Source organism: Sinocyclocheilus rhinocerous, unplaced genomic scaffold, assembly GCF_001515625.1.
Source record: "Sinocyclocheilus rhinocerous isolate Xijiao unplaced genomic scaffold, SAMN03320098_v1.1 scaffold468, whole genome shotgun sequence".
NCBI lineage: Eukaryota > Metazoa > Chordata > Actinopteri > Cypriniformes > Cyprinidae > Sinocyclocheilus > Sinocyclocheilus rhinocerous.
Window position 1 is genome coordinate 1,135,560 of NW_015635305.1, and position 24,671 is coordinate 1,160,230.

Below are 24,671 nucleotides of genomic sequence, written 5' to 3' on the forward strand. Positions count from 1 at the left end.
TGCCAGCGAACTCTTGGCAGGTAGTGTGAGGTGGCGGCGGTTCCCAGGAGACTGTGGCCACCATCTGCACTGGAAAGAGATGCAAACAATTCCCCCTTCACGAAGCCCCTGTGTGCTGTTGTGCTGCTCTTGCATTAATATGTAAGAAAACGTGAAACTGAAAAATTATAATGTGGTAAATGTTCCAACCAGTCTGATTTAGTGGCATAAATATAAGCAGCATTTTGTTTGAAGCTGTGTAAATGCTTCCTTAGGCTGATGAAAAGGATGAGCTGCTCTCCACAAAAATGACATGTCCATTACATTCTCTTTATCATCCAATATAAGAGGATGTTAACTATATGTCCAAAATTGCAGCAACAATCTGGAGAAAATCAATATCTATCTATCTACTCAAATAAATGCTGTTCTTCTGAACTTCATCATAGAATCCTGAAAGAAGTATCAGTTTCCACATAAATATTACTATTTTCAACTGATAATAATAAGAAATGTTTCTTGAGCACCAAATTGGCATATTACAATGATTTCTGAAGACTGGAGTAATGGCTTCTGAAAATTCAGATTTGCAATCACAGAAATAAATTCTATTTTATAATATATTAAACTAGAAAACATATATTTTAAATTGTAATAACATTTCACAATATTACTGTTTTTACTGTATTTTTTATAAAAAAATGGAGCCTTGCTGAGCATTAGAGTCTTCTTTTAAGAAAGTTGAAAAAGCTTAAATTCCCCAAACATGTGAAAAGTAGTGTAAATGTAATCATTTTACAATGATTAAATATATGTTGAATATTATAAGGAATTGCATGACACAAATGCTATATTCAAGTCAGAGCCAGGTATGAAACAAATAACAGCCAATGAGGCAAATCAAAAACTTGTGTATCAAAACTTCACAAAAAAATCCTCAAACTTTTATGCATTTACTCTAAATGAGCATTTGCATGTTTGAGCCGTTGATAGTGTGTTTAGCACCAAACACCACTTCAGTTCGTCGTGCCTCTCATTAAGAGCATGTAGTATTCATTAATATGGATATAAGAAATGAACAACAAACAATAACATAGTTACCAAGGTAGCTGCATAAGAAGAACTAAAAGCAAACAAAGATTTGCATATTAAATGGATGATTCACCCCAAAAAATGAGCTCTGACAGGCAATATTGGTGCATGAGTAAAATGAATAGCACATTTAAAAAATATCTGATGTCTTTATTCACAAGGGCAGAACAAAAAGTCAGATAGACAAAAGAAATATTCATGATTGCTTTTTTTCACATACGCTATAGTTAATACATTTGTGCTTAATACTCAAGCAAAATTAAATTACAATAAAAATCAGTGGGAGCCTCAATATTTACACAAAGACAATTCAAGTAAAATATAACAACATCACTGATATATTTTTATCAGGGAGACAACTCTACTGAAAGTCTCAGATGGTAAACATGACAATATTCACAGCTGAAAGAATATGATCAAACATAACCAAAAGACTTGAAATGTCATGATTCTAATTAAAGTGTGCTAAGGTGACTTTTTCTATCTATGATTGTGTTTTAAATGTTAATAACCAGATTGAATTCAAGTATTTAAAGGTGAAGCAAGTGTAAACACTGTGGCTCTGTCACAGCGTATTTTTATTTATTTTTTTGTCGTCCTATTGTGCTTCAACCAATAGTGTGAGTCTGGGGTGCAGCTTCCTGTTTTTCTGTACGAGGGCCTGACAGATGGGGAGATAGGAGTGTTTGGGAAATTTTTGCAAATCTGTTTGCTAGTGGCACTGAAATTACACAATTTACCTTTAAGATAAAACTAGTCAATACCAAAACCCCCAAAAAATTGCAATCATCAAAAGGAACAATAAAAAATTACTGTGATAACAGGAAAAAAAATCAATTCCACAAATACATTTTAAAGTCATAAACCAGTTCAAAACAAAAGCTCATTTTATGATTCACATAGAGTTTGATATCTATGTTGATCTACTGTAATCCATTAGAATTAGTGGTCTGCATCACCACCATATAATCATAGCTATAAGTATAAACCAATTTTCACAATATTGTCATTAAATTATATTATACAAGGGAAGCAGTTATTACTGTATCATTTAGAATTCTTACAATTAGGCTTAAATGTCTTCACAAAGTCCATAAGTTCAAAGACATACTAAAAATACCTTGAGCCCGCATATGTGAGTCTACCACAAATCTGCAGAAGCATCTGTTTGTATAAAAATCAATGTGCAAAAAAATCATCAGATCATAGAGATCCTGTAACGAACATATAAAAAGAATGCAAAGTCTATGTACAAAGAGAGTCCACCAGAGTTTGGCATCTCACAAACGTGCAACATGTGCAGATAGATCAGACGTCATACTGAAGTCCGGGGTTTTCTGATGACTAACTGGACGGGACCCTCAGAGACTGTTTTAATGATGTTCCAGGCATCGTAGTGCATAAGGCCCTGCAAAGACCTGCCATTGATGGCTAGAAGTTCATCTCCGACATCAATGACCCGGGACTGTTCAGCGGCTCCTCCTGTCACAATCACAAAACCTTACATTCTTATGGTGCTCGGAGATGAGCTAAGCTTTCTCTTGATACACAGGTTACACACTAGTCTCCCCCTAGTGGACATCTTTAAATGTTCGAGTAGAGCACTCACCATGGAAAATGCGTTTGATGTAAAGAGGTCGATCTCCATGGGCAGATGCTTTGCCTCCGTCTAGACTGAACCCTAAACCGGCTGTAGTCTTGTGTAACTCCACACTCAAAGCCCCGTCTGGCCCCACTTCCACACCTACACAACCCACCAAGAAGCCAATTAGGAACAGAAAAAGGTATGTACTCCATTATAAAAATCCAAGGTAATAAGTTAAAGACTGATAGCGAGTTAATCTTTTGCCACGAGAGTGACAATGACTCCAGATACTCACTTGTTTTATGTTCTCTGATGCTGTCTCTATGGCCTGGAGTAGGACAGATTCCAGTCTGAAGGGGAAGTTCTTGTCTAGGTGATGTTGGCTCAGTGTTCTTGCCCTTCTGGATGATCACTAATGCCTGCTTCGGCAGTCTGGTCTGATGAAGGCATGACAGCGCCTCTGCGTGTGTGATACCACTCAAGCTGGTCCCGTTTATTGACAAAACTCTGTCTCCTCTGTGAATGGTACCTTCCACGCCTGCCACCCCTCGAGTGAACACCCGATGGACCTGCGACAAAGAAATATAGCTTAAACTTAGTTTAAAAGGTTACTTCATTTAATCTTATTTGAAGCTTTATGTTACTACTGGTTCCTTTGAAAACCACAAGGGGAGATAATGTGTAATTCTAAATGCTACTGAAAATGGCTACTGGTTTTTCATTTATTTATTTTATTTTATTTAAAAAAGCAAAAGGTTTTGCTTGAACAAAAGCACTTACAGTAATAGATTTCTGCTCCAGATCTACTCCTCCGGCGATGCTGAAACCCAGTCCAGATCCTTGCTCTTTGGTTAAGATCACAAAGTAAATGTCATCTTTACCCTAAATAAAAAGATTTGTGCAAGACTGGTTAACGTTTTTTTGAAATCAAAAGAAAAATATATAGAGCTATAAATAGGGTCCGTAAAAGCAATGACTGTTCTGTTAGGAAAACAGACTGATAAAAATAACAAAAAAGTGACAGTGAGCTTTATAAATATTAATAAGCCAAAACAAAAGCATTTCTTTAACTGCTATCTAAAGGCATATCTTCCCCATCTTTAAAAAGAAACATAAAAAAAATGCCAGATCGTCTTTATTCTTAAAATATTAGCTTTCTAAATAGACTTTAAAACAATATGATATGTAAACAAATCATTTTGAATACCATTTTTGGAACATACTGTATTTTTTACAAAATACTGTAAAGCCTGAGACATGATAAATTACCTCTGAAAGAGTGCTTGTTTCCTGCATGAGACCTGTCACATCCAATTTGGTTGTGAGGGAACACAAAACATCTTGCACTTTATTTTGGTCCAAAGGAGAAGATTCAAGATCTTTCAAACTGTTGGAGAAAAACAACACCAATATCAGTTGTAACAGTTTTTTTTCTAGTCCGCAATGTTAAAATATACTAGATGTAGGTTTCATCAGGAACATTTGTGCAGTGTCACACAACACAACACTGAAATAAAAATATAATATGTGCTGATATGTAACCCTCAAGCACCATTAAAGTATAAAAATACATAATAAAACTTACAAATTTTAAATATAAATATACTAAAGTAAAAAAGGCAAACTCAATAATCAACTAGTCTGCTTTTGTAGGATTAGTAAACTGTTGTAATCTCTTTTTTCATTGCACATTATAAACCGGTTTTCCCTCACCTTATAGACCAGCATGAGAGCCCTGTGATTTGGCCTTCATGTTGGTCCCCATTGCTAGTTGAACCAAGAACCCCAGCATCAACCCTGCTCACCACGGTCACCACGGTGCACTGCAGGTTGTGTGATGCTGGGTCTATGGACCTGCAAGGGTAGATTTCCAGCTCCGTCTTAAAGATCACATTTCCAGGGTCACTGATGAAATCCTCAGTACACAACTTGTCCAGTTCAGGCATGCTCAGTGCCTTTATCTCTCTCAGTTTGGAGCGCAACAGGCCTCCATGTGCGCGGGCATTGCGGGAGCGCAGTACTGGTGGTGTGTGTACAGCAGGCTGGCTCACAGAGGCCTCATTTCTCACCTTCTCCTTCATAACAGCTTCTGTGGTTTGGTTTTGAGAGATGGTGACAACTGAAGTGGATGATGAATTCTGTGGATACGGTGGAGAAGGGCTTGAGCTCAAATTGTCTACACAAGAGCTGAAACTCCTCCTCAAAGAACGGCTGTCACTGGACGGACTGCTAACAGATCCAGCATACCCAGATAACCTCCGGTTCAGAGGTGGCTTTGAGTTATTAGCATAAAATGGTATGTCTATACACTTTATGACAGATCGATCAAAGCTGGCTAGATTCTCAAAGGACTGGATTCTTTGACGAACTGAGAAGGGGTTTGGGTCAAGAGACCCACTAATGTCTGTAGAGCAGCTCTTGCGGTCTAGTCCCCTTAGGTACAGTTTGGAAATGCTTGTTTTGAGACTAGAAGCAGCATCTTTATTATTTGAGTTCCTGAGGAGATTTTCTTCCTGGCCATTGCAAGAAGTTTCATTTGATTTATTAGTACCGTTATGGTGAGAACAAATAGACGGAGAATTGGTTGATTCTAATGGGACAGCGTGTCTTCCAAGAGAGGAGTCTGAATTTGATTCCTCCCACTGGACTTGATCAACCGACATCGAGGCCAAGCTTAAATGACTTGCATTCCCAACTTCCTTGCGTGTCAGCACAGGTGTAGATGATGAAGAGGATGAAAGTCGTACCTCAATGAAAGTTCTTTGAGTGTTGATGACAGTAACCTCTGATTTTGAGACTTGCTCCTTTAGGTCCGGGACTTGTTCCTTCTTGGCAGCCTTGAGTTCTTCTTTGGTGGTGTTGATGGAATTTGTCTTTAAGACACTGGACACAGTGGGTTGGTCAGTTTTACAAGTAACCCTGATCTTCTCAGATTTAGGGCTACCAGTTGGTGTGGTTCTTTTGGAGATAAGTTTAGGAGACTGACTTGGGGAGCTGAGAGCTTTTTTCTGTCCTGGACTTTCCACTCTTGGCGTTCTAGAGACGGACTGTTCTAGGTCTTTGGATTTACTCTTAATACTTAGACCCTTAAGTTTAGAAGAGGTATTTGACTTTTTATCATCAACTTTGAGTCTACTTCTCAGCAGGGGCGAGATAGGAGTGTCATTAGGGGATTTAGTTCCCAAAGATTTGACACAATAAGAGGTGGATTTACTCTGGGTTTGGGAAAATGATGATTTCAAGTCAAGTATAGGATGATCTTTCTCTCTCTCCTTGTCTTTTGGAGCAATTGTAGAGGAGGCCTGCCCACTAGTTTTGCCATTTAATGCCTTGGGCTGTGACACAGTTGACCCCAGTGGCACTTGCCCAGTATTGAGTTTCTCTGCTGACAGAGATGCATCTGAGAGCAACTTAGTTGTCCTCTCTTGACTTCTTGGGGTGACGTGACTAATACCCTGAGTAACAGCGGGATAAGGGACACCTGTTGGTGTCTGGCAGATTTGAACAGATTTTGAGATGGTTTCACATTTTTCATCAGTGTTGCAGTTTGATGGTGTTCTCGGAGATGCACACATTGCCTCCTGTTGTGTGGGAGTGTGTCCACTCTCCCCATTTAGGAGATCATCACCTGAAACTTGAGGGCAAAGTGGATCTGGTAACTTAGAGACAGAATGATTCTCTTGCGAATCCTTGTCTTGCATTGTGAGTGACAGAAGGTTGTGGAGATCCATACTAGCAAGTATGCCTCCACTAGCAAGACTGTCAACAGTCTGGCAATTGGCCATGCTTTTTCTGTCTGGCAGACAGCTGCCCTCTGATTGGCTGAATGCAGGCTGACTGACAGTGCTGTAACAGAGCTCAACCTCTTCCTCATCTGAGTCGGTGTCCTGAGGACCCTCACAGTGACCTAGAGACGACTCTACTTTGACAGCACTGTCTGCAGAGTCACTCTCAGAGTCACCATCTTCCACCAGACTGTACATACTTGGTTTCTCTCCATGTCCTTTCTCTAGAGGGACAATGTCCTCTCCCAGATTACTAAAGTTCCTTGAGTAACTATTTAAAAACGTCTTTCCTACAGGAAAATGGCAAGCGCTGTTCCCCACATCTAGGGCAGAGAAATCCAGAAGGTTAGGTTGCGATTGTGCTGCAGGCCCTCTGTCGTCTACTTGACTGCACTCTTCTGTTTTTGCACTTGCATCTGTGGAATCCAAGACACTTCTGTCTTTTTCTTTGCTTTCTGCCGAGTTCAGTTCAGTTATGACATCATCAATATTAGTGATGGGAATGCTGTTGCTGTAGATTGCTAATGCCTGTTTCGCATTTGTTTCTGATGAAAGGCTTTCTTGGGCTGCAACAATAGTTTTGTCCATATGATTCCTTTCTTCTGGAGGTGTAGGTGTCTCCATTTTAGACGAGCCCTCACAGCCAGAAGACATAATCAGGCTAGAAAGTCGATCTACAGCTGCAAATATGGACAAAATACACTATGGTTACACATTATATCATATTCAGTTAATCAACACGATTCATCACATCAGTTTGCACTTCAAATCAATAATAGGCAGTTAAAACATGTCAAACAGTTAAACAGAATCGCTGGATATGACGACGTTACATCAAGATAAATCCTACCATACAAGTGCACCACTGAAGCCTGCGAGACAAGCTACAAATTGCCTGTATTATAAATCAACATTCCATTGGAAAACTATTTCAACGAATCCTTTCCATTGTCCTACAAATATGTGTAGCAAATTATACTAAAAGAAACCCAGATCAGTACCATTGCAGTTCATTTCATAGTCTGATATTTCACTGACTCTGTTATTCATTAATGTTGCTCAAAGTCAGCACCACAGAGCCAAACTCCATAGGAAACTTTGGACTACTATGAAATAACTTTTCTGAGAAAAAAGGTGAGTCTCACTCTGAGCATACCTAAGGATTGGTGGGACACAAAGACAAAGGCAATCTGCAGAGAAAGGATTTTTGTATTGTTTCTGATGCTGTACTACTGGCATCCTGGAGGCATATTTTCTAAGGCTTTGCTCAGTTTTATCTGAAGCCGACACCTCTGAATATTCCATTCATGATTAAACAGACAAATGTAAAATAGGCTAAATTTCATTTTTAAAGGTTTTTTACAGGGCATAACTGAAAATGGTAGACCTGGTGGTACATTCAACATGATGGAGTGCATGTTATTCTAAACAACATACACACAGCTGAAAAATGCTCATATTTACATAAATGCATATGAGCATACTGTATGCTCTAATGTATATGATGAACAAGATCGATCACATACAGTATAAACATCAGATGACGGCAGGTATAGACAGACAAAGACAGACATATTAATACACTATATAACAGTTGTTTCTTGAGGCTATTGCTCTGCATAATGAGACTCAAAAGATCTCCTAGTAAGAAATGTTTTGATCAAAATTTTATCTTTCATTTAAAATTTTAATGTGACAGTCAGAGCAATAACGCCAAATCCAGATTCTAATTGACTAACGGCCTCTAGGAAGCAGTAGCGCTGTTACTCTACACATCTACGGTGGCTACGGTAGTAAAGTAATCAATAGTCACCATTGACAAATAGCCAGGAGCCTGCAGTTCCCTTTGAGCTGGTGAAGGGTACTGCCAGAAAGGGGAAGCCTGTAGTACTCCTATCTCTTTAAGGCAGCATGGGAAAAGACAGACTGATCTCTATTGCAGTGGCAATTCTACCTGTGCTTATAATCTCTTGTGAAGGATATATTATACAAGACCTGTTTACCCTGCTATATTTTGATATATTGTTTATACAATTAGGAAACAGCTTTAAATCTGCTGGAGCACCACAGTCTGCGGGAAGGGAGGAGGGAATGTGGATAGTACTTTAAAAAGCCTTCTAGAGCAATATGACACTATACATAACACAGCATTGACTACTATTCTTGATCAAAGCAAATTCATATGTTGATTATTAGATTGTCCATGTAAATTAGGACCAGTATCAGTATAGTTATTAGTGTAGTGTAGAGAAGATGTTTAATTAGATTAGGGAAAATATCTTGTGAGGTTATAAAATTATGTTAATCCAAAAATTAAATCCTTTATGTTGTTCCAAGCTTGAAACGTCAGTCGCCGTTCCTTGTAACTGCATGGAAAAGAGTGAGTTTGCAAAATTTCTCCTTGTGTGTTCCACCGAAGAAAGAAAATTATATTGGTTTGGGACAATAGAAGTGTGGGTAAATTATGAGAGTTTTCATTTTGGGGTGAACATCCTTCTTTTGGAACATTTAAATGAGCAGACATACATGGGAAAAACCATTGTGCCAGCCAGTATCCATCAAGTCAACACGCTTCAGGTAAGTATAATCCATTTATTTTCATTTAGAGTTTCCACTCTCACAAAGCAACCTACCGCCATGCGGTTGGACAATTGTTTGTATTAACTGACAGGCATCTTAGGCTGACTACTACATCCCTTTAAGCAGGACCCTACAGGTATTATTTAGGTGCAGTGACCGGTATGCAACACTAGAGGTAGGTATTCAGCTCAAGGACAAAAATGTATATGGAAATCACGATCTCAATAAATGTTACATATTCTACTCAATTCAAAAAGACAATTAAGGCAAAATTAAGATGGCTTTAACAGACTGTATAAAAACATATGGCCAAAACAGTTAGAGCAGTGTGCTATTCTGAATTCAGCCACTGATTTTTCCAAAGAGAAAAAAGTGACCGTCTTTATGAGCGAATCACATGATGATTCATTCAAAAACATGGATTCATTTAGGAATGAAACAAGTGAAAATCTTTATGAGTTAATAAATCACTCCCTCAACCAATTACTTCAAAACATTGATTTATACCAGAAAAAAGTCTCTTTATGAGTGAGTCAATTAATAATTTACTCAATGATTCATTGGACGTAGTGTCCGTGATGTCACCCGTAGGTTTCTGAAGAGCGTTTTTGAAGCTCAAAGTTGGCGGAGCCGGCTGTCGCCATCTTGGCAGCGCGTCACCACGCGTCATTCCCGGATAATCGAAAATGGGCAAAGAGGCGGGAGCTGGTTGCTGAAAATTACAGTTTTAGTCACTTCCGTGTTGGTTTCACGAGAGAGACCGGAAGGTTGTCGCTTGGGAAAAACCCATCAGCAAAACTAATATCGACTTCTCATTGGTTAACTCCAGAAAGCAAAAGATACTGTATGCCGGCTGCAACTCACCTGAGACTGGCTTCTTAATCTCTAAGGTCAATGTGATTGGCAGGTTGTGCATGAGGTCACAGATCTCCTGATAGGTGGATGTACACACAGGGGTGTCACCAATTGTTACAATCTCATCACCAACGCTCATCTTCCCTGAGGCTTCCTGAAGGAATACACATGAAAGAAATGGGTGAAATGCATTCCTCAGATTTATTCTGGAGATATCTCATCCATGCCTCCAAAGCACAACCAGCTGTCCGACACAAAGTGTTATATCAACAGTGAGGATGGGAATCGTGAAGAATTTAACAATTCTGGTACCTTAATAGTTCCATTAACAATTCTTTCAGTCTTTTAGGGAAAGTAAAATAAATACATAAGGGTGCCATAAATGCAATTTAGTTATTCGTCTTAACAGTATATCAAACATCAATACTAAACAAACAAAATGTGGGGTCACACTTTATTTTAAGGTCCAATTCTTGCTATTAACAAACCATTAACTATGACTTTTGCCTCAATAAACTCTTAATTTGCTGTTTATTAATAGTTAGTAATGTGTTTGTTAAATTTAGGTATTGAGTAGGATTAGGGATGTAGAATATAGTCATGCAGAATATGTGCTTATAAGTACTAATAAACAACCAATATGTTAATAATAGGCACGCTAATAAGCAACTAGTTAATAGTGAGAATTGGTCCCTACTATACTAAAGTGTTACCAAATGTGGTAACATTTTTCATAAATTTTTATGAAATGCTACTGACAAATGCATGTACATATTTAGTTACTCATTGTCATGTGTACAACCAGCCTGTAATTAAACTGAGATCTCACAGTTGTGAACCGTGTTCTTTTTAGTGTTTTCTTTTCTTTTTTTTTTAACAACACAGACTCGTTAGACTTGTTTGTTTGGGAACTGGACTACACTGGTTACATTATATAATTTTAATTCACAAAAAATGCTCATGAAAGTCATTCTTTTCCAATTTTGCTGTTTTAAGCTATAGATTCGGTAGTCATGTTGTGGCACCACTGAATCAGTAATGCAGGAAACTCAAAGTATTTAAGTATAATATTCTGTTCGCATTGGTGGAAGAATGAACAGGTGAAAACCATCAACAGAACCAAATGTCTTTTGGTTCTGGTCATTTCTTTTTAAAAGTCTCTTTCTCTTTCAGCCATAGTTGAATGTTAAATAACATTACTACATCAATCAAAACATTCACAATTTCCAGCCTACCCTTTCCGCAACACCTCCCGGTCTCAGCCCTGTGATCAGCACCTTGAGTGGAGCGGATTTAATCTCCAGATCCAGACCGAAAGACTCCGTTTCATTACGCTGGAGCACTATTGTCTCAATAGTGCAGACCCCTGCTAACTCACTGGATTCCCCCTTCTTGCAGTGCAGCATCCTGCAGGGCGGCCGTGTGCTGTTCTGTGCAACCTGGACAGCGGTTGCTGGGACTAAAGTTGGTTCTTCACCCTTGGCTCTTTGTGGAGGGTTGGGGCACTCAATGCTCATCATGCTCTTGACACGAGTCACAGCTTTGTGCTCCAGCTTGGGTGAGCGTTTGACCTCCTGCCCTTCTCGATGGGGCTCTTTTTTGATGCCCAGGTTTGTTCCTCCGGCTGCCTCCATACAGCGAATAGGCATGAAGGGAGATTCGGCACTTGGCAGGCCGCTAGGTCCTTCCTCAGATTCGAGCGAGCTGCCGTAGAGCGGAGTGGCTGGTTCACTGCCTATCTGTCTGTGGCTCTCACTGCTATCCTGGCTTTCATCATCAACCTCGAGAGACGACGTGGCTATTACAATACCAGAGTCTTCCTCTTGGTGGTGGTGGCCGCCATCCGAGACCCCGTGAAGGCGGCGACGGAAAGGGCCACTGTCCTCTTCAAGGCCGGTTTCATCGTCGCTAGGTTCATCCTCATAGCATATGACCCGACGCTGACGAAGAAGTGGACTGCGAACAGAACTCGGACTGCTTCCCACGCTGGCCTGTTGGGGTGTGTCTGCAGTGCGACCAGCCCCTCCAGAGGCTTTACAACATTCTGGGGTTGTGGGACTACTGTCTGAACCCCTATAGGAGCAATCCTGATACACTGTTATGATAAGAGGACAAAAAAAACACACAAAAAAAACACACACTCTGGTGATAAACTGTGACTGATCTTTTTATCAACATGACACTTTAGATTCTGTAATGCTACCATGCGGCCGAGGTGCTGCTGATTCCTCCATAGATGTATTACAGCTCCTGCTACTATGCAGCATGTCGTCATCACTGGATCCCATCACCGTGGTCTCAGAAAGGGAAGAATGGCTGGGTACATCGTGAACCGAGAAATACTGAGAGAGCTCTGCCTCTGAACTCAACGAGCCTTGCTGCAGGGTCAGATGAAGATATAAAATTAAAATCATTCTGAAGATCAACAACATTAAAGGGATAGTTCAGCCAAAAATGAAAATTCTGTCATTAATTACTCACCCTCATGTCGTTCCAAATGTGTAAGACCTTCGTTCATCTTCGGAACACAAATTAAAATATTTTTGATTAAACCCAAGAGCTTTCTGCATAGACAGCAACAGAACTGAAACATTTTATTACGGTTGAACCATTGATGTCACATGGACTATTTTAAAGATTTCTTGGCCATAAAACATGACAGTTATGTTGCTGTCCATGTAGGGACAATACCAAAAATATCTTAATTTGTGTTCCGAAGATGAACAAAGGTCTTTCGCATTTGGAACAAGATGAGGGTGAGTAATTAATGACATCATTTTCATTTTTGGGTGAACTAACCTAAGTAGTGTGCCAAAAAAGTATTTGGATGCTTAAGTCACACTTAAAAATGTTACTGTCACAAAATACTAAAGCAAGTGGCTTGTGCAAATAAACCATGCTAGATTTTCTAGATTTTATGGAACTAACTCCCTTTGAGACCTTAATTTTTTCCTTTTCACTTTTCTGGGTTAATTATTTTTGCAAAACGAAAGGGGATTTGTAGTGTATGCAAGAAGTCAGTGGTTCTAATTTTGAACAAAATATCTTGCTTTATCATTTGAAACTGAGCAAAAATGTGCCTATGTGGACTGTTTGCTTGAAAAGTGTGTTCTTGCTATCTGTCTTTAAGTAAATACCACTTAGTTTGGTATTTTGTTATTTCATGCAAAGACATTCATTTTCATCTCATTTTCAGCGTGACTTAAGTGTCCGAGCACTTGTTTCATTGTACCTAAAATGCAATTTAAATGAAGCAAAGTTTTATGGATTTGATCAATTACAATTCTATTTTCTCTGACAAGTTGAGACCTCTGTAGACTAAAGCTTCTAGTTTACCCTGCTGGCTGGCTCAAGGAATCTCTTCATGGTCCAGCTGAGAGCAGGATTACCCTCACCCTGCTTGACTTTAACAGAGGGAGATGGACTCTTCGACGGCAGGCCTGTGAAAGAGAGCACAAAACAAAATGACAGTCAAAAAATAGCTGTATTTCTTGCTGAGGTACAAACCACTGATCTCCAGTTATCTAATCAGAGAATACAGCTGCATCGGAATTTCAAAACAAATATTTGGAAGCTTAATAAATCAAAGTCAAAACAGAGCTTTTCAGAATTTAACTAATATTTTTTTTAACTAAAACCTATAAACTAAACCCTGTGCCTTTTAGAGCCCTGAGAAAAGTGGCCACAGTCAAACCAAAACAGAACAGGCAGTTTACCGAGCGTGTGGGAAGAATGACTATCTCTGTGAGTGGAGCGAGTGATCACTTCATCCATCTCCTGTTCAGACACCTGAGGGTGAGAGATGACGATACAAAACACTCAGCCATTGAATCTTGCAGACCATGGAAAAACATTGCTATATCCTAAGCTTCAGTCTTAATTAAATATCAAATATAAAGTATCATATCTTGATTATTGTTTACCTTAAAATGAGGCAAATGACAAAATATATTTTCTGACCACCAGGCGGCACTGTGATTCAAGTTTATTCAATTAAATTCAAGTTTATTTGTATAGCGCTTTTCAGGATACAAAAAGTTGTAAGCAACTTTACAGCAAATTAAGTTTCTACAATATTTAGTAGTAGCTTATTAGAATCTTCATAATTCTGTAAACCCTAAATAACCATTTTTATGTCTTATCTTACAATCAACGAGATGTATTTTTATTCAAATAACAAACAAATAACATTAAAAATACAATGATAATTTCAGACATCAAATTAAAGCATTCACTGAGAAAAACATTAAGAAATGTGTGATTCTGTTTATGGTATTTCATATTAAAGAATACTAATTACATTTAAACAATGTGAACCATTTAGCCTAGTTGTTTTGACACCATACTTTGAAGCCCTCTGCTACAGGCAGATCCCAATTTGCCTTTATACAACTGACTCGAGATGAGATCAGGTTTTGCCAGATCTATTTCAGTTGACTTTTATTGTTGACTTCCAATACAGGTCTTTCTCAACTCAAAAGAATCGATCAAATGTAACATAATAAAAGAAACACTCAAGATCCAAGTGCAAAAACAGACACTTCACGCCACATGCACCTGTATGGCAAAAACACGCTTAAAACACTGCTGTCTTTAACAACAAATCCACCCAAGGAATACTTTTCCAGCTCCTCTGTATCTGAGCCATGAGCCTTGGGCCAAATATGTGTTTACGCCAAGACAAAAAGTTAGAATTTAAAGTCTATAGGAACATATCTAAAAAAAATAAATGAATAAATATATATCTATAAAATTACATGTCAGGTGCTGATTTAAGTAATTAATGACCCTTTGAGAAAGGCTTCTGACCTTGTGTCACATGGTAAGTGTTAAACTAGTCCTAACACTGCTCTGCTCATGGCACATTAGCACTGGCTCTCATTTATCAGGCCGAGTGAACAGTCAGCATATTCTAACCACCGAAATCTCCTGCTGTACCCCACCCCAGCCACATTTCTCAACATCTTGATTCATTAGGTGGATGAAAACCAAGTTGTGCCAGCACAAGGGAGAGAGGAATGTTGTTTACTTTTTGTCAGGCTTCAATGATTCATGCTAGGAGCATATTACAACTTAACAGGTGGATGGTGCTTTTGATTTCCACTTGCAGCAGTCTGGCAGAGGAAGAGGCCCTTGTGACTGAAGGAGTGTGACCACATCACCACACCGATGCTTGGGGTTTATTTATTCATAAATTAAACCAGGTTCTAAAACTAGGGGGCATTTACATTATTAATATTTATATGGACATTACAATATTTAATTTTCATGGAACATTAACCCTAAAAAAGTTGCACCCTCTGAACTAAACTATTAAAGAGATAGTTCACCCAAAAATGAAAATTCTGTCATTGATTACTCACTCTCATGGTGTTCCAAACCCGTAAGACCCTCGTTAATCTTCAGGACACAAATTTAGATATTTTTGATTAAATCCAAGAGCTTTCTGACCCTGAACAGACAGCAATGCAACAGACACGCTCAAGACCCAGAAAGGTAGTAAGGACATTGATAATAATTCACCCAAAAATGAAAATGCTGTCATTAATTACTCACTCTCATGGTGTTCCAAACCCGTAAGACCCTCGTTAATCTTCAGGACACAAATTTAGATATTTTTGATTAAATCCAAGAGCTTTCTGACCCTGAACAGACAGCAATGCAACAGACACGCTCAAGACCCAGAAAGGTAGTAAGGACATTGATAAAATAGTACATGTGACATCAGTGGTTCAACCTTAATTTTATGAAGCTACAAGTATACCTTTTTTTTTTTCGCAAAGAAAACAAAAATAATGACTTCATTCAACATTTTTGATGACTACGTCAGAATGCCGGCTCCTGCGTCAGCAGCATCACACGCATGCGTTGTGGTACTCTCGTGAACACGCGTCGAAGACCGACACGTTGAAATTGTTGAATAAAGTCGTTATTTTTGCTTTCTTTGTGCACAGAAAGTATTCTCGTAGCTTCATAACATTAAGTTTGAACCACTGATGTCACATGGACTATTTTAACAATGTCCTTACTACCTTTCTGGGTCTTGAACGTTGTAGTTGCGTTGCTGTCTATGGAGAGTTAGAAAGCTCTTGGATTTCATCAAAAATATCTTAATTTGTGTTCCTAAGATCCTAAGATGAACAAAGGTCTTATGGGTTTGGGTTTGGAACGACGTGAGGGTGAGGAATTAATGACAGAATTTTCATTTTTGGGTGAACTTTCCCTTATACTACCATAGATTCTCAGTTGTTAATGAGATGATAGTTTGTGAATACAGTAATTTCTATACTGAGGCTAAATAAGATACCGTGGTGGGGCTCCACATGTGTGTCTGTGTTTGGCTCTTACTTTGGGGTTTGGATGTCGGCTGATGATGAGGCTGACTGGGCCGGGTCCGCATTCACTCAGGATAGCATAGGCTTCACTCAACGCTGCGTGTCTCAGGCTCACAGAGTCCACCTCCAGGAGCTGGTCTCCTCGACTGATACATACATGCACACATTAGTCATCAATATCATGAACATATTGGCAAGGCAAACTTATTCATGTAGCACAATGTAATTTAAACGGTTTGATAGTGAAAAAGAAAAAAAAGCTTCATTTCACATTAAAAATGTATTACAGTTTTCAACATTTATAATAAAGGTAAGAAATGTTACTTGAGCAGCTTAACAGCATATTAGAACTATTTCTGAAGGATGTTACACAGAAGACTGGAGTAATGGGCTTTGCAATCATAGGATTGAATTACATTTTAAAATATAATAAAATGGTTATTTTAAATTGCAATAATATTTCCCAATATTACTCTATTTTTACTGCATTTTTGATCAAATAAATTCAGCCTGGGTGAGAATAAGAAGTGAGAACATTTAAAAAAATCTTACCAACCACAAATTTTGAATGATAGTGTAAACTGGCGAATTTTACATTCATGCTTTCAGCCTGGACTTAAATGTGGATAACGCTGCAGGACATCTGATATTTTCTGGAAGCTGGTTCCAGCTGTGGGTGGCATAATAACTTAAAGCTGTCTCAGCATGTTTGGAGTGAACCTTACATATTTTTATCCGACTCAATCCTAATGATTTAAGAGATTTATTAGGTTTATATTCAATAAGCACATTCGAAATATATTTAGGTCTAGACCATTGAACGATAGAGTATAATATACAGTATATCACATGATAATGGGGATTACCATTGATGTATGCAATCCAAGGGGATTTTAAGTGTCAACCCAATAAAAATAGACATGCCTGAAAGTGTATTACAGCCTTATCTTTCCCTTCAGACAGCTGCAACCACTTTCACAACTAGATCTAACATTCAGGACCTCAATCTCCTGCCATAAAGACCCCATTCATGGCTTTCTGGCTCTTATTGCACATTCTTTTTCAGTCTGTGAGGTGTTTCATCTAAAAAGCAGCAAGCACACACAAACTCTAGTAAATCACAAACAGAAATGCAGACAACGAAGAACAAATGAGGTTTATTGATGTTTTACACATTCAAAAAAATAATCAGCTTCGAACACGTATACAGACACATTGTAGGCCATGTAGGGAAAATGAAGATTTATGTGATTGTTCTCCCTAGTGGGGTATTATTCCTGCCACTCCCTTCCTTAATTAACTGTAAGTGAAGAATTTAAGATGATTGCTCAAAGGGGTACAGTGTCTGCTATGTCAGACAAACTAGCACCATTCACTCTTAACTACATGAAAAGTTTAGGACATTTCACTACTTTAGCCATTGATGAAACCATTTGATAATTATTTTTTTTCATAGAAACATATTATTTAGTTTTTTTCTTAGAAATATACCATAATATGTTTTTTTCTTAGAAGCACACCTAAACTAAAAAGTCAGATTTGCTTCGAGCCACGCTTTCTACTGATTAACCACTGTTAAACATTAAAAAAAAAAAACATAAGAAATAATTAATATTAATTTACCACTCAGCTACTGTATATGAGACATGTGAATCTGGGTGGGATCCACATGACCACTATATAACCAAAAGTCTACCTGAGTCTGCTATCCATTTTGGCAACAGATCCTGGAGCCAAGCTGTGGATGTAGATCCCAGGAGCGCTGTTTTCCAGTGTTAGACAACAGGCACCGATACCCAGCCCCACACCTGGCTCTGAAACACACAAAAAACAGCATTGCCAAATGGTTTACTACACATCAGGCATGATTTCGGAGTCTTATTTCTGGGGTTCAAGGAATTTTAGATATTCTGTTGCAACAGGTGGGAAATCTTTATTGCTTCCTCAAATAGATACAGCTTCAAGGTAAAATTACCCACTGAACCTAAAGGAAATCAGAGTCTTTGATTTAAAAGACTTATATATTTGTAAGTTAAATATGCACACGTACTGCAATAACAACCTTCATGTCAAAGAAGTATGTAGTGTCCCTGAAGTTAACAACTCAAATAATGAGAAAGGCATTTGGAAGGTCTATTTATTAGCATGACGATCCAAGAATAACAGTTTTCATTTTGGCAGGACGGTTTATTTGGACACATAATGAGCCTTAAGACTTAAACACACATTCATCCTGACACACAGGTGTGTGTCTATGTTAATAAAAATAACTTTAAAGCCCATTTCCTTGGAATAAAAAAAAATCCTGTGTTAATTTCAAATGGAAAGGAGTGTTGAAATAACTTTGCAATTAGCTGAATTAATACAGGGCTAATGTTTACTTCTCAAGACTGTTTTCTTCCCAAAACAATACAATTTGGAAGAGCAATTTACAAAAAGCAAACAAAGTACACGTGAACAAGCAAAACTATTACTGTGGTGGTACAGCTGGCTTTTGTTAATTTTGTATGCACCAATGTTCAAATGTTTAGCTTCTGTAAGAATTTGTATGTTTTTGAAGACATCTCTAATGCTCACCAAGGCTGCATTTATTTGATAATTACAAATATTTAACAAATGTTATTATAATATTATATAATACAAATATTCTTTATTTTAATATATTTTAGCGAACAGTGATTTTTTTTTCCAGAATTCTTTGATGAATACAAAGATCAAAAGAACAACCTTTATTGGAAATAATCTTTTGTAACATTATGTCTTTACTGTCACTTTTGATCAATTGAATGCATCCTTGTAATGTCCTTGCACAAAACAAAACAAAAAAATAAAAATCTTACTGAGACCAAACTGTTGCACGTTAGTGTACCTCTCTGCAACTCACTGTTTTATCAGAAAGCCATGACTGTACCTTTGTTCAGTGTAACCTCCATGATAATGCGATCTTTGGGACCAGGCCCCTTACGAGAGTCCCCATCTTCAAAGCTAGGAAGGACTGGAGTCCCACCACTGGCATTTGAGTTGTCTTTACTGTCACTTTTGATCAATTGAATGCATCCTTGTAATGTCCTTGCACAAAAAAAAAAAAAAAAATCTTACCGAGACCAAACTTTTGAATGGTAATGTAGATACTGTGTAGTAAATACTCAGGGCAACAACTACACCTAGGAGGGACTGGAGTCCCACCACTGGCATTTGAGTTCGGAGAGCTGGATCTGCTTAGTAGGGTGGGCGTGGGACAGGGTGTAAGACTTGGGCTTCTCAGACGGGTCCGCACAGTTAGGGTAACTACTCCCTTCTTCAGTTGCTGAAAAGGAGAAAAACGTTATCCATTAGATGCTGAATGGGACGAACACCTAAGAATTCCTAGTAATTTCCGTTTTTCCAATGACACAGAATTCAAAGAAATGGGCCTGAGATTAACAGTCCGGAGTTAAATCTTTTCTGAGGTTTTATGGACCGCTGCAGGTGTTTCTGGGGTGACTGAGCAGTTTACCTTGAAGGTCTGAATGGCCTGCTGGTGCGTGAGGCCTTGGAGAGACTCTCCATTCACTTCCAATATCTCATCACCTGAATGGTGGAAAAAGAAACGTTCACCAGTGAAAAAGCTCAAGATAAAAGCCAAAGACAATGAAAATCCTCATGCCATGTGGTTGAGGTCCAACTGCTTTGATGACAATTGCTCCAAGTGCATTAGATCTACTGTATCATGATCTACCTTCCTTCAGTCTCCCGTCTGCTGCAGCTGCTCCATTGGGGAAAATTGTCTTGACGAATATACCCATCCTCCCCCGGGCTGAATCCTGCCCACCGACAATGCTGAAGCCGAGACCCTACACATTCAAATCTCTATGAGCCTGGATTCACAATAGTACAGGTGGTGATGTATCTGATACATGAAATGGTTTCTGCATAGAGGTTTCATTGTCCACCTCTGTATCCCTTTCGTTACAATATGAATCAGAGAGTGAATCACCCTCAAATAAATAAAAAAACGACAAGATCAAAGCATTTTATATCCAAAACGCTATATATGTGAATCTGCATGGTGACACTGTGTATTATCCTGGATGCAGGGACTCCCTCACCTTGCCCTGTCCTTTCATTAGGACAATGTTGGAGATTATGGATGGCTGTGCCAGTCGCCATGGAGATTCCACTTGAACGGTGCTCAGGGAACGAGCCGATTTCTTCACAATTTGATATTCCTGAAGAGGATGATAAAAGAGTTTATGAATAAACAAGCAGATGATAAAATAAGCATTATTTTTATTGTGTTGAATTGTGAGGAAAATAAGCAGCTACCTTGAGTAATTCATACCTATGAAATGCTTTTCCTCATTTGTAAGTCACTTTAAAAGCAACAGCTGAGATAATGTAAATGTAAATGCTATTGTGCTAATGTTATTGTGCAGAAAAAGCTAACAAATTGAGACTATTATATTATAAATAGTATACTACATTTAAGCTTATCACAGGGCTATCTAGAACACTTGATTGCTATTGGTGAATTAAAGCATTCTGTGGTAAAATTAAATTTTCAAAAATTGATGCTAAACCATTTATATGACAACTATCCCTGGAAATTGGTGCCCTAAATTGTTTTTTCTTTTCTCACATAATTAAATATATTAAATTGTATTTTACACAATATGTCAGGGTTTATGCAAAATTATATTTTTGCAACAACAAAAAAAAAGCCTGTAATTGTAATTATAATTGTAAAACTTTATTGTCCACCTGAGTGGAAAACTGTCTTTGGCTCACCACTTTATCCCTTATGCCGAGTTCACACTGCACGATTTTCAAACTGCCTCCGATGTCGGGCATTTGTCGGCGATTTCGCAAAACCTGTCGGCGAGTGAAAAATCGGGCTAAAATCGTGCAGTGTGAACTCGGCATTACTTGTGTAAAGGCTGAGACTACAAATATATAAAAGAAATGAAGGTCTGAGGTAAGGATTAAATTATTCACACATCTTTCAATCAAAGGGGTCATGAACTGAGAAATCAAAATTCCCTTGATCTTTTTATATATAAGAGGTCATTGTGCCAACAAAGAAACATTCTGTAATTCAAAACTTTCTCGTTAGTCTACAAACTTCAACTTGAAGCCAATCTTTCAAAACAACAGGTTGTGGAATGTACCACTCTATGATGTAATAGTGTTGCTAAACACCGCCTCCGCAGAAGATCAACGTCTGCTTCTATATCACTGCCTGTTTAGCCCCGCCCACCGATTCACACATGTAGTCTAAATAACCAGAGGTCTACACAGAAACCAAACGATAAACTTTATTTTTAATGAAGTTCCAGACCGCGTCAGTACTTGGTCCTTTGTTCACTTTATTTTACTGTGGATTAGTTAACAAACAAGGCACAATTCGAGGTAGGATTTTCAGAAAGATTAAAACTAAAAGACAATGCTGTGAGCCAATCATAGCAGTGGGCGTTTACTTCAGAGTCTACAATCTGCCACGGCTATTTAAACAGAGTGTTCCAATGAGGGGGGTCAAAACAGGACAGAAAATAGCCTATTACTTCTAAATTATGATGTTTTTTGATGTAAAAATCTTGATAACATTATAAGTGGACTTCAGAGAACAGTACAAAATAAAAAAACAAAGGCAGTTCATGACCCCTTTAACTTTTGATGAGGCACTGTAATCAGCACAGCTAAGAGAAACCTTCTACCCGCATGTACGGAATGAATGGGTGAGTGATCTTAAAGTGGTCATGCCACATAATAATTCTTGTTTTGAGCCATCACAACACATGGAACTGGTACCAGGCAACATGTTATACCACCATATCAAGAATGATAGCTTCAAGAAGACAAAAAAATGAAAAGAAGTGAGCTGAATGATGCAGCAACCTGTCGAATGCCAACTGTATCCAGCTGCTGCGGGAGGGAATGTTTGCGTCCTCCTCGCGCAGGCTTTTCTGCCACATCACTTCCTGCATCACCGTTTTCCACGATAAGCTCATCGTCTTCACCAACAGACTCCAGGCGGCTTCCTCCACCTGATCATAATGACATCAAGACATTAACTTGAAATGTAAACACACTTAATTCAGTCATTTATATTCATGGCGGGAGAAACTGATCTCCGTATGTCTAAATGTCTCTGCTGATTAACAAGCATAATCATAAAAAATGTAAACAATTTCAGTACACCCTGATCTGGTGCAGGGAATCTATCATAAAGAAATCAGAATTGGTGGATCCACCCTTGGCCATATGCCAATACAGTTTAATATCATTACAAAGTTTTCATTCTCAGCAGTATTGTGACTTGATACAACTGGACATGTTTAACCTTGAGATCTGCTACGGAACTTCATTGGTGTGGGGCTTCGGCAACATCCTTTGGGACCCTCAAACCTGCCACGGTCCTCCAGTCTGTCAAAATCTGTAAACTGGAAGACAGGAGACAGAAGGATTTAGGGAACATGCCTTGAACAGAGAGAGGCAGAAGACATCAGACTGGCTCCAAATGAGAAAGAAAGCAAATGGAGTAAACATTCCTCTACTTCCTGTGACACTTCCTCTAAAAATTTAAGCCATAAACATTTGTTTGCCCTTCACTGTGCAGGACTGAAGGGAATGTTGCACACTTATGCTGGTGAACGCTTTCATATTTTCACACAGGGAGATCAAATCTCATGTGTAAACAAAAGCCAGTGTTTTCTTTGAGACTTCTTGGAGGTGTGGAATGGAAATGTGTCATGTGCCCTTGCTTTATGCCCTATGATTGAACCAATATTGTTTTGTACTGTAAATTATATAGCCTTTCAAAACTAATTTCAATAAATAAAATAAATGATTAGATTATTAATTATTATTTTATTATTAATATTAGAATATTAGAATTAATTTTTGCATTTAGTTTCTTCAGTTTAATATACATTTTTTAAATTTAATTCAAAAATGTAAAAACTTATCCTACTCTACCGTTCAAAATCAACATGGATAATAATAAGAGATGCTTAGAAAGGTTTCTGAAGGATCATGTGACACTGAAGACTGACGTAATTGCTGCTGAAATTTCAGCTTTGCCATCACATGAATAAATTACATTTTAAAATAGATTAAAAGAGTTATTTTATGTTGTAATAATATTTTACAATTACTGTTTTACTGTATTTTTAATTAAATAAATTCAGCCTTGGTGAGCATAAGACTTGCAAAAACATAAAATAATCTTAGCAACCATAAACGTTTAAATATGGTAGTGTACCCTGATGTTTATGGTGACCCAAAATGTGCAGTGTAATCTTTTTTTTTTTTTAAGATGACTGCTTTTATATGGTAACCACAAAACATGCTAAATAAGGTGTTAAGTTGACTTGACTTGTCACAGCACTTTCAAGCAGAACATTCTGGGTCAAATTTAAAAGGTTCCACATGCTTAAATGATCACTAATAATTATAAACATAAAATGCAATTAAGTCATTATGTTAATTAACTGCAATTATGTAGTCAACTTTACATATGCAGAAGTCTTTGTACGTAAGCTATCACAGAAGACTTTTAACCAAGCAAAATCCTGCATAACACTGATTGACATTAAGTTGATTTAAGGGTTCTTTAAATATTTATTGTGTGTGGCAATGGTAGTGGATTTATTTTTGTAATAATTGCCAATGGCATTTTGAAGTCAGAAAAAATCCTGCTTCATGGCACCACATTAATACTGCTCTTCCTTGGCTGCTGTGAAAAAAAAATATCACAGTGTTTTCCCCTTCTAACCACCTCAACTTAAAGAATGAGCTTCGGTTTATCGCACAGCTCATGCATCCTGAAACAAGTTCAAACAGCAACATGTAAGGGAAGATCCACTGCTCTTTTTTCAGGCATGCAGACAGGAAGCCCTTCCCTCCTCCGTTGTCAGAAATGAGATCTGTCTTCTGCATGAACAAGCTACACTACGCTGTTGCAGGTGAGCCCGTGGGCTTCCTCAAACCCCATACCTATGTGCCTCACAGGACTCAACGTGACAGTCACAGCTGCGTCCTTCTTCCAGATCCTTCCCTTCCCTTTTTTTGAAAATGTGCTCTCATGTTTTTCCCTCCCTTCCTTTGTCTCATCAAAACCACTGAGCCTAACACTTCAGAACAGATCTGGAGACACACCCAACACTGTCAGCACTGGACACCCACATAATAGCTGACAAAGTGAATCCAACTGATGTTTAACTAGGTTAAGATGGTATTTGTCTAACAATGCAAAGATTCTCAGAAACAACTTTTTAAATTATATATAAAGAATAAAGGAATCTATCTATTTATCTAGCTATATATCCATGCATCTACACACCTATTCCTCTGTCTACACTCTCAGGAAAAGAGGTACAAAAGCTGTCATTGGGGCTTTGCTTTTTTAAAAGGTACCAATACGTACCAACTAATATATACCCTTTAGATATTAATATATACCTTTAAGATACTGATATGCAC

At 38.2% G+C, this 24,671-nt stretch overlaps 1 protein-coding gene across 1 annotated transcript in view; it reads right to left on the bottom strand.

The window, feature by feature from the left end:
• Nucleotides 1-1,504: 1,504 nt before the first annotated feature.
• Nucleotides 1,505-24,671, bottom strand: part of pdzd2 (PDZ domain containing 2) — a 76,686-nt gene continuing 53,519 nt past the window's right edge. The window contains exons 8-27 of the mRNA XM_016561100.1: nucleotides 22,531-22,630; nucleotides 22,086-22,234; nucleotides 20,300-20,419; nucleotides 19,930-20,044; nucleotides 19,708-19,781; nucleotides 19,376-19,518; nucleotides 19,123-19,196; nucleotides 17,908-18,025; nucleotides 16,225-16,357; nucleotides 13,593-13,665; nucleotides 13,213-13,316; nucleotides 12,080-12,254; nucleotides 11,112-11,971; nucleotides 9,886-10,030; nucleotides 4,370-7,121; nucleotides 3,926-4,043; nucleotides 3,437-3,538; nucleotides 2,952-3,225; nucleotides 2,681-2,815; nucleotides 1,505-2,553 (exon numbers count right to left, since the gene is read on the bottom strand). Of these exons, the coding sequence (XP_016416586.1) occupies nucleotides 2,387-2,553; nucleotides 2,681-2,815; nucleotides 2,952-3,225; nucleotides 3,437-3,538; nucleotides 3,926-4,043; nucleotides 4,370-7,121; nucleotides 9,886-10,030; nucleotides 11,112-11,971; nucleotides 12,080-12,254; nucleotides 13,213-13,316; nucleotides 13,593-13,665; nucleotides 16,225-16,357; nucleotides 17,908-18,025; nucleotides 19,123-19,196; nucleotides 19,376-19,518; nucleotides 19,708-19,781; nucleotides 19,930-20,044; nucleotides 20,300-20,419; nucleotides 22,086-22,234; nucleotides 22,531-22,630 (5,931 nt within the window). The 3' untranslated portion in view covers nucleotides 1,505-2,386. The remainder of the gene's footprint in view (nucleotides 2,554-2,680; nucleotides 2,816-2,951; nucleotides 3,226-3,436; nucleotides 3,539-3,925; nucleotides 4,044-4,369; nucleotides 7,122-9,885; nucleotides 10,031-11,111; nucleotides 11,972-12,079; nucleotides 12,255-13,212; nucleotides 13,317-13,592; nucleotides 13,666-16,224; nucleotides 16,358-17,907; nucleotides 18,026-19,122; nucleotides 19,197-19,375; nucleotides 19,519-19,707; nucleotides 19,782-19,929; nucleotides 20,045-20,299; nucleotides 20,420-22,085; nucleotides 22,235-22,530; nucleotides 22,631-24,671) is intronic.